The sequence below is a fragment of the Pseudorca crassidens genome, chromosome 14 (genome assembly GCF_039906515.1).
Source record: "Pseudorca crassidens isolate mPseCra1 chromosome 14, mPseCra1.hap1, whole genome shotgun sequence".
Taxonomy (NCBI): Eukaryota; Metazoa; Chordata; class Mammalia; order Artiodactyla; family Delphinidae; genus Pseudorca; species Pseudorca crassidens.
Window position 1 is genome coordinate 55,955,656 of NC_090309.1, and position 10,447 is coordinate 55,966,102.

Sequence of the window (10,447 nt, forward strand, 5' to 3'; positions counted from 1 at the left end):
TTAGATCTCTGTCACCCAGCCTGAAGGTGGTCTCCCGGGGCCTGAAGTGGGCTGAGCAGGAGAAGCTGGGCAGAGAGGAAAGACATGGGGCAACTTGGGAGCTGGGAGCTGCTTCGTTCTGCTCTCTCCTGGCATCCTCAGATGCTGCTCACATAAGTGGTTTGGCCGAGAAAAAAGACACAGAGCCTGTGCCTTCCACTCAAAACATAGGCCAATCAGGGCTGTGGCCTCTGCTCCTAAAAATAAAGCCCGTGAAGGAAATGAAGGCTAATGCACCTGGAGGTGAAACCACAGGTCAGGTGGGCAAAGCTTTTAAATGTACCGTCTTCCATGTTGGGGACAGCATAGTGACATTTCCCCCAAGCTCAAGGAGAGCTCGGCCACCAGAAGGCCAATTGCAAATCAAGATCGGGATGGGCTGAGCTCATTTTCTGACCCTGTGTGACAGAAACTGCTCAAGTTCCAAATTTCTCACATCGGTAGCCAGCAAACAATTAAAAAAATGCAATCTAACTGACAAAGCCCTTTTTCTAAATTGTGGAGGCGATTCTCACACAACAGACCAGTATTTTCAGACCCCTCCGCCCCGTTCTGCTGGTGGACCTGCCTGGGATGGAACGGTGACAGTGCCCACCGGGAAGGTGGGGGGCTTCCAAACGAGGTGAGGGAGGGCCACAGCTCGGAGGCCTTTTTCTTGTAGCTCCAGACAAATTAAAAACCTCCTTACCGGCCATTCATTCGGAGGAAGCCTCTTCCTTCCTCCGCAGGGGGTCTGCAGTGTTGGAAGGAGATCGGATTCTGGAAGGCTGGGCCTCCCGGAGCTCTCAAGGAGGGGGAGCCCTCAAGAATGGCAAGAGAGAGGCCCGAACCCTGAGGAGATTGGCAGCCAGGGAGTGGGGGCAAAGTGCAGCCCAGGTCACTGGGAAAAAAGAAAACTCAAAGTAAGGGAGTGAGGGAAATTTCCACTTTCAGCCTCCTTATGAAAGGAGCCTGGGTAGAGAGGGGCGGGAGAGCCTAAAGGAGGGAGAACAGGGAAGTGAGACCTGGCCGAGAGCAGGAGAGATTCTTGGGGGGTGGGGTGGGCACAGGCTGTTTGAAGGAGCTCGGGCAGGCCAAGGGGCCACCTCTTTCCGAACTTGATTTGGAGAGACCTGGAAGCACATTGCCCAGGACTCCCAAGGAGGGAGGGCAAAATGTCCTATTAAGCGTGGGACGAATTGATTTCCCAAAGAAAAACAGCACCATTTCCTCCGAATGCCCTCTCCAGTCCTCCTTAATCTGCCCTGGAGGCAGCAGGTGACCTCTGCACGGGCCCCTGGAGGCGCCTTTGTTCTGGGGCATTCTGCAGCCCGCCCTGCCCCCACCCCTTGCACCTGGGCAGCAGCCTCCAAATGCACTTGTCCATCCCTGGCTGGCTCGCGGGGAGGGATGGGCGGATGCCTTTGTACGTGAAAAGCCACGAGTCCTCCAACTCTTGTTTTCCCTTCAGCTTGCCACATTGGCTGACGGTTGTCCTGTTCACTCCAACGGCCACAGAAACCTACTCCCAGGAAAAAATAGTTTAGCCTGCGATACTTTACCTGGTAAGACAAGTTTGTCACTGAGGCTACCTAGCGGGCCGACCCTCACTATTAATTCACGGCCAGAGCCCTGCTCTTCAGAAACCCAGCTCGGCCCTAGCATCTCCAGGTGTTCCCTGCTGAGTGCTGAGTCCTAATCCAATCCCTCTGAGGTTTGCTAATTTAATTGTGTAATGGTCCACACCTGAGACATTCCCGTAACTATCTGGAGGACATTACTTAGCTTAAAAGACTAATAAGAGTATTAAGGCAGGGACTTAGACATTGAAAGCGTTTACCATCTCTAAAACCTGAGTCAAGCAGAAGAAAACTGAAGTGGGGGGGGCGACCTCCAAGTTAGAAAAATCAACAAGAAGTAATTAAAGTTCTTGCTGAGTGAGTCTGAAATACGTATTTAGCCCTTGTAAATTAAATACCCTGGGTTTTTAAAGAGCGATTTCCCCAAACATCTATTATTCACATCAGTAGGACAGACGGTAAGCCACTGTAAGATTTATGGAAACTAAAAGACTTCCTATGCTAAAGGTTAATGAAAGTGTAATTCGAATCATGAAATCTTTACGTGTCGGCTCGGTTTACACCGAGGGCTCATTAAGGATGCTTTTGGTACGGCAGCGGCCCGTGACGTCACAGCGGGTATTTTAAATGGGCGGGGCCAGACTGCCCTGCATGTAATTCTTTAAAAATATAAAAGCCTCCCTCTTTCCTCCTCTGTCTCTCCAGCTGTAACAACTTCACCGACTGCCTTGGTTCCACCCCGAGGATTTCACTGAGAGAACACGTTAGAGGGAATCAGGAAGCAGAGAAAAGGTCACAAATAAGCATCTCAGGAACAATGAAAGCTTTTCTCTGTGCAGCAGTGGGAGAGTTGCTAGAAAAACTGGAAAGGTATTAATCAGAAGTGGCTATAAATCCTCTGGAGTTTTGCTCTTATAAAACTCCTCAGAGAAAGTCTTGAAGGAAATGCAGGTCAAAGCCCAAAAAAGCTCTTGATCAGAGATTGCTGGAGGAAAATCTTCCCAGACGCCGTTTAATAGGCAGCAATCACCCCAGGAGTGGGGAAGCCAAGTACGCTTGAAACATGGTTGCAATTCCTAATAGGTCTTGTCACACTTAAGGCACTGCAAGCTCCATCCAACGAACAGCTGAAGCTAGCTGGCGATTCATAAAGCCAACAGTTTAAAGTTTATTATGATGAAAGCACTTAATGACAGCCATCGCTAGGGGCCCATCATTTATAAAGCTGTGCTGAGTATTAGGCATGTAGCATGACCACCAATTTTATGTCACAATTGCTACCATAAAATGACCTTTGGTGATTTTTGCTGCATGTGGTGGACAGCTCTTCCTTCACATTAGTGCTCTGTGGCTTTCTTTGCAGACTATTATGCTGTCTAAAGCTTATTTGGCACTGTCGTGAGCCTCAACCCTTGTTATTACCCCGAAGGCCTGTCTAAAAAAAAAAAAAAATCTCATGCTCTATTACGCCACTCCAATAATTTACAGTTCTTACCAGCCTTGGTCTGTGTAATATTTTAATGCAAATATGCTTTACCACTGCATTTTATTTAAAAAGAAAAGAAAAGTTCCCATGCCTCTGGCTAGGGCAATATCCATTTGATGGGAGTTCACTGAAATCAGCCTCTTATTCCCTGGTCAGGTCTCACTGAATGTGTACTCTTTTCCTTGGTCGGTTAAAAACACCTCCAAAAAAAGAAGAGAAAAGGTTAATTAAACTTTCCTTGCGAAAGAGGTTTTTGTTTTTAAAGATCCTATGTGTGATAAACTCACCTAAGGCAGAAACACTAATTCTTATTTCCCTACATCCAGTCCCAATGCAAATTTACATCTAACATTATTTAATTAGGATTCCATTTTCCAACCTGCTTTGTATAGTTAGAAAGTGTTTGAATACACGGCCACTTTACCGCTCCGATGTAAGCTGCTGCTGAGAAAGTGGTCTGTCCATGCTACACCACCTTTAAATTGTGTATATAATTTTATAAATGATATAAAATCTGCTTCCAGTCCCTGAAAAAAAAATATAAGCATGGCACACTGCAATTTTGGGAGGATGTAAAATATGTGATTTCTGCTGGTACCGACTGTATTGGGTTTAATATAAAGCTTTTTTCAATAAGGTAAATTGTTACATGACAAACTCATCTTCCACCATTATCATCTGCTGTTTGTGTTTAACAACAGGAGTCCCGCTCTAACAAAACTGTTGTAATGGCTGTACAAATTACTCAGCTGAAAGCTTTTCACCAAACAAAACAGTATTAATCAGCAGTTCTTATGAAGGTGCTAATTAAAAACAATTTTCTTCCTCAGTTTGCAATACTAAAGCCATCTTCACTTGCACAGTTTCCAATATACAGCTACTGTATTTGCTCACACTTCAGGCCCTCTATTAACTATTGAATCTCCTATTAGCCATTTTATTACATTTCTGTTTACAAGCTTGTTGACATTTTAAAAGTCACAGTATGATCTGTTTTATCTATTAAAAAATGTATTAATTGAAAAGTCAGGGGGACAAAAAAGGCAAAAGATAGACTCCAAATGAACAGACGCCCAGGGCAGAGAACAGAGTGAGCATTTAGTCACAGTCTGGGCAGTAAGGTTTCTGGGTAAAATGAAATCTGAGAATTAAACGTGGCATTTCAGGCCTAATGGTTTGTTAAACACCAACGGGCTGCTTCCTAATTTGGAAATAGTCCACTCAGGAAAACATATTTGCCCACTGTCTAAATTCAGTGTCTAAGGAGACCCAGTCTGACTTTCAAATCAATCTTTCCTCTCTGGGATACACTCAGCCTAATTTTGACATTTCATACAGTCTCAACTCAGGAGACTTTGATCTGGGGTGGGGAGTGTACCTGGAATCTGGAAGCAGATTGAGGGTCTAAACAGCCTTATCTTCCCTGTGAGTGTGTCTATGTGTGTGTATCTACGTACACATGACTCCCTCCCCTGCGTGAGCATTCTGCCCCCCCCCCCCCCCCCGAGTCCACTGCTGGACAATGCCACCCAATTGCTTGGCATAGACTGGAAACAAGTCAAATGCTGACTAAGCACAAAAGCCCCACGGAAGCTGTGTTGAGGGAAGGGGACAGTCCATTCCTATTAAAAAAGAAGCCTAACCCTTAGGAGAAGAAGGTATGCCCCACTTTGATAGTAGAGAGAAAAAAAAAACCACAAAAACCCCGCTACGTCAACAATCTCCTGCCTGTGGTATTAAAACCAGGTTCTTCAACTGTCAAAAGCAGTTAACTAGTTTAGGAAAGACACCTGGCTGTTGAAATAGGGCTCCAAAAGGCCACTAATCCTTCCATTCACTCAGTTAACTGCTAGATCCCCCAAATTGATTCAACAGGTATGCAGTGGTGAATTCAGCCCATACTGAAGCCAAAGGGAAAAACAGCAAGGGGCGGGCAGCTCTTCTCTGAAAACACCGGAGGAACCAGCCAGAAAAGCTTTTATGGCCCGACAAGTTTTCTGCTGAATACAGAGCACCTAAATTACCCTACCCTAATGGAAGTTACATTTTCGTGCTCAGTCAAAAAGCCAACAAAATACACAATTTATACAAAATAGCATCAACCTCTTAGGTAGTCTTTTCTAGCACTTTTATCCCAATTCACAGCATATGTCTTGCTATAAAATAAAATATATTTCTTATAACCAACTTGTATGTGGCTGTTCATATCACCGCATTAGAACTGACCATGGGCGATATTAGAAACATTCTCACACCCAACCAAATCTATTTAGCATGACAAAAGAGATTTGTGAGTTTTCTCAGAAGATACAGGTACACAGGAAACAGGAATACAGTAATAATTCTTATGATTTCAGACAGGCTTTGTTTTGAAACAAACACAGGCACAATTACACAGACAATTATGAAATGGGGCATTTCAATTGCAATTATGCAACCCAATACCGATGCAGAGAAACAATTCTTAACCATAAAGTTCAAAAGAAATGTAAGTGGATAAACTTTCTAAAGCAGCTATAATTTTTTCCCCTCTCAATATCGGCACTTCGCCAAAATTTGAGAAAATAAAAACACTTTTAAACTATTCAATAATATACAACATTAGTTTCTTACAAACTTCCAAAGAGCCTGGACTAGTGACATCTCCAGGTAAGGGTCCCATAAACAGCAAATCTATGAAACCCTTAACATTTTACAAAAGATTCTCTAGGTTTTAGTCACAATGAACATATTTCTTTACTCAATGTCTTTTGGTAGCACAGCTCAATTCTTATACCCTGTCTCCAGCTTAGGTAACTGTACACACTATTCTCAGATATTAAGAAAAAACACACTACTAATTTACTTTTTAAAATACAATTTCTTCCAGCAAAATAAACACTGGATTTCTACACCCACAACACACAAATGTAAACTGAATTCTCGCCAATTCATGTATTTTCATGAGAAAAAAATGGAACTATTCTCATGGTTCTGATGCTCTATATTTTACAAGAAAAAATAAGAACAGGCGATCTTAGATGCTACTGCAGGGATGGGTTTTCTTTGTCTGGCAGATTTAGTTGCAGGAAGAAATCATTTCTCTGCATTTTCACCAGTATAAATGGAACTACCTGTGTTGCCTTTTAAAACATTCCGAATTCTGATTTTTTAAACAAGAAAATAGGAAGCCAGTGTGCAACCTATACAGTCGCCAAAGGAGAGCTGCCACTAGCTGAACTACTCAGCTAAATGGCTGGTTTGCATTGCCCTGGTCTTTATCTAGCACTGAGAATAGACTGCTGTTTTATCCAAAGAGGAATAAATTGCTGTTATTGTGATGTTAGCCCATCACTTGGCATTGCAATTCAAGTTTTTGTGAGAAAGAAATGTATGATCTAACTGCGACTTGACCTATGCCTTCAGAGATCCATCTAGGTGCTCTAATGGAGCAGAAAAAGTGGTGAATACAAGAACATGCAAACTGATGGTGAAAAATTTGTTTGATGATAGAAGTGAGCAGAGAAGACATCTGAGAGTCGCTGTTTTTATGACAGCTAAGTTTGCTTAACATGCAAAAGGATTCGCCCCCAGTCTCCCACCTATCACTTTAATTGTATCACGCTAAATACACGCTTTGCCTCTACTAAAGATAGGAGGATATATAGCTAACCTACTAATGACATTACTGTGAAAGTGGACACAGATGATTCCTTACAGATAAACATCTGAATTTCCACAAAAGGCATCAGAGCATCTCCGGGATGAACCAGGCAAGGAGAGGCTTGGGTTCCCTGCAGAAAAGTCATTCTCTCTTAATCCTAGGTAGCACATATTAAATGTCTACCATACACTTGCATTGCTGCACAGGACTATATATACTTACTTTCAATCAGATAATTGTGTGATTGAGTTTTTAAAAACTCGCCCTGGTTGCCATCTCGTTTTATCAACCATTTATTCAAAATTTCCCTGGAAAGGACCTCTTTTGAAAGAGGCCTGGAGAACAGCAGTAGATTTGAGCCCTGATAAAGGCTCACTTTTCATCCATAGTCAGAGCCTAAATGTGCTCTTCTTGTACCTAAACAGATAATAAGCACTCAGCACACTCCTCCTCCTTGACACAACGCACTGAGACTAATCACACATAATTGGAGAGGAGGAGCAGAGGGCTGGCCATGCTATTGTGTCCAGAGGACAAACGGTCAGTTTATGAGGCTTTGGGCTGATGTAGTCATTTCTTATACATCTATAGGGAAAAAAAACATCCCGTTTAAAAGAAAAAAGGAGAATGGGTGAGAGAGAGAGACAGCAAAACAGAGATGGCAGATTTAATACAATTAATTTGAGGGTGATCTGAAAGATTTGCTTGCTTTCTTTCTTTTTTTTAACCAGGAAAGAATCATCATGTTTGCTGGGTTGGCAGATGAAAAATGACCCCCACTAAAATAGAACAAAGACCAAGATATTTTCTAAAGGGGGGTTGGGGGGTGGGGTGGGAATCACCAAAAGAAATTCTGTCTCAATGAGAGGGAAAAATACTTGGGTGGCTCTCAAGCCCAATTCAAATCTCACATAGGCCGCTTATACCTAGTTAAAGACAAAAGTTTGGTGCAGGGCTTCCCTGGTGGCGCAGTGGTTGAGAGTCCGCCTGCCAACGTAGGGGACACGGGTTCGTGCCCCGGTCCGGGAAGATCCCACGTGCCGTGGAGCGGCTGGGCCCGTGAGCCATGGCCGCTGAGCCTGCGCGTCCGGAGCCTGTGCTCCACAACGGGAGAGGCCACAACAGTGAGAGGCCCGTGTACCACCAAAAAAAAAAAAGAAAAAAAAAAGAAAAAAAAAGTTTGGTGCAGGAAGAGCAACAAGCAGGACGGCTGGGGAGTCAACGTGGGTGAGGACAGGTGGACCCCGGAACCCACACATGGAATGTTGCAAAGGCAGTTGGGGCCCATGTCCTGGGGGCTTGAAAATCTCAGGGAGCCAACGGCTTACTGCATATTATACCCGTTACAGATTTCTGTTTTTGTGAAAATCCTGCCTGTGCACTGGATGTTTTCTTTGTCTTTCGAGCAGCTTAATCTTCTATTCATCTTTGGTTAAAATAAGCAGAAGTGGGTAATGAAGGTTTTCTTCATATATATCCTGGTTTTCCTTTTTCAACTGAAAAAGAATAATAGAGGAAAAAAGGGTAAGGAGACTCCAATTAGGAATTTTCACCAATCAGTTTTAAAGTTGAGTAGAAGGAAGACTTCTTACCTAAGTATATTGTTCTGGAAAAATAAAGCACAAAAAAGCAACCCAAAGTGGTCCTCAGTGGCAGTGACAAGACAATACTATGTATCAAGCTGGGATTTTTTTTTTTTTTTTGGTGAGGGGTAGGGTATTTTTTCATAAATAGCCAGGATGCTTTTATGACTTTGTGGACTCCGAGGTACTTCGGCACAGGGAGAGCTGGGGGCTTGCTCATCTTCACCAGACCAGCCATTTGGCGTCGAAGTTTCTGCTCCTGGATCTCTCTGCCCCCTGTCAGTGCCCCAGGAATCAGGCCGGCAGGCGTTTCAGATCATTTGGAGACCTGGGCACAAGGGACAGACTGGTGGGGCCTAAGACATTTCAGAGGCTCTCCAGCTGCTTCCTAGGGGTTTCAGTATTAATGATAAGTAATTCAAGCATTGTTTTCTCCGAGGAGGAAAACAGATTCCAACAACAGGAGCAGCAAAATCTTCGGTACTATTCAGGTGGAGTTCTGAGAGCCTTCCCATGATAGACTTAAAAGTCCAGTCAGAGGTCTCAAATCTAAAGTACACTTTTCCTCATTCAGCTAGAATAATTTTCAGAATCGTATTTATATTTATTCTAGCAAATAATACATTGCTATCTATAAAGACAAAATCGCTATTTTGGAAGCTGGTGTTTTGGAGCCAATTGTGAATTTATTTTTGGATTTATAAGGATCAGAAATAAATATTTCTTTTAATTATACATGGAACCCATTCCTTTATTGTTTCAGATCAGACAAACATCCCACCCCGCCCTCCCCTGGATCTAAATAAATGGCTCCAGCATGACACTTTCCTGCATTCGTAGGTCTGGGGCACGTTAACTTGAATCTTTCTAAAGTGCATGTTTCTTCTAAATCATATTCCCAAACTGTGACATGCCCTCACTATTAAGGACAGCAGCAGTGATCCTACTTTTCCTTTTCCTCTGGGAAACATAAAGCCAACGCAGTCTCTACTTTCGAATCCATATTCCTAAGAACTGATGGTGGTACAATCGCTGAAGTCACTCATTCTGTTTCCCTTGATGGCGTTTGCCCTTTTTACAGATGGTTAGTTGTCCATTTAGAAAGATCCTCATGAATTTTTGTTGCCACCAAAGTAACGACAGTGTTACTCCTAAACACACATCTGTCAACATCTCTCGATTTAATCTAATTTTTTAAAATGCCCCCAAAGTGGCTTCCTAAACTTCCCAAACCAAACCCACTATAACCGGGACTACCGACTGTAAATACCTCTGTTGCCAGTTGCCCTAGTGATAGAAGGAGCTCACTGAAATATTTTACAGAGGGAAGAGGGGGCCAAGCTAGCTAAATTCTTCCTCTGGGATTGGGGATAAGGGAAAGTTGATTACTCAGTGTGAGTCAGCTGACCTACTCACTCACAATGCACTAATATACAGAGACTCAAATGAGCTCTTTATAAAGTCCCTGAGGTAATATGTGGGATAAATAATTCTTCGGTAAATATGGGTTAGAAATCACTTTTACCTTGGATTCTATGCTGACCTCTGGAGGCCAAAGCAGAGGCTTCCTTGCTAGAAGAGGCCAGGGGCCAGCCCCATGTTGACTGTGAGTCCTCCCAGCTATAGGAAAGCGCCGACAACCCTCAAAGGCAGCCCTACACCCCAGCACCAGATCATTTCCGAATGCAGGCTGTTACGTGAGGGTACTTGAACACACACAAAGCTGTTAGCAAATACTGGCTTCGATGGGGGAACGTTATGTGGTTTAAGAATAATTCCATGTACCCAGGCTGTACTTCTTGGCCCAATTAATAATTATAATTTTGAGAAATAAAAAAGCACCTTGAAAAAAAACAAACAAAAAGCAAATTGTGAATAAAACGATTTTCCAATTTCATAGGTTAAAACAGGGTCTTTGAGGACTGAACTGTATTATATAGCTGCTATTAGTGGCATCATGCTTTACTTCATAATTGGATGTAACATGCTCAGCCTCGCCACAGTGCGAACAGCAGCAGCGGGAGTGAAGTTCAGACTGTTTACCCTTTACAGTATCCACAATTATCAACAGCACACCACACAGATTATACAAACCAGCCACTTGTAATGTGGCATTTTGAATAGATAAGCAGAAGTG

At 43.2% G+C, this 10,447-nt stretch overlaps 1 protein-coding gene across 2 annotated transcripts in view; it reads right to left on the minus strand.

Annotated features, from left to right (window-relative positions):
* Positions 1 to 3,017: 3,017 nt before the first annotated feature.
* The window catches only part of CAMKMT (calmodulin-lysine N-methyltransferase), a 405,204-nt gene continuing 397,774 nt past the window's right edge, over positions 3,018 to 10,447 (minus strand). Inside the window, exon 10 of one of the 2 annotated variants that reach the window (XM_067703106.1) lies at positions 3,018 to 8,223. In XM_067703106.1, coding sequence (XP_067559207.1) covers positions 8,146 to 8,223 — 78 coding nt within the window. In that variant the 3' untranslated portion in view covers positions 3,018 to 8,145. The remainder of the gene's footprint in view (positions 8,224 to 10,447) is intronic. The other variant, XM_067703104.1, reaches the window with a different exon arrangement.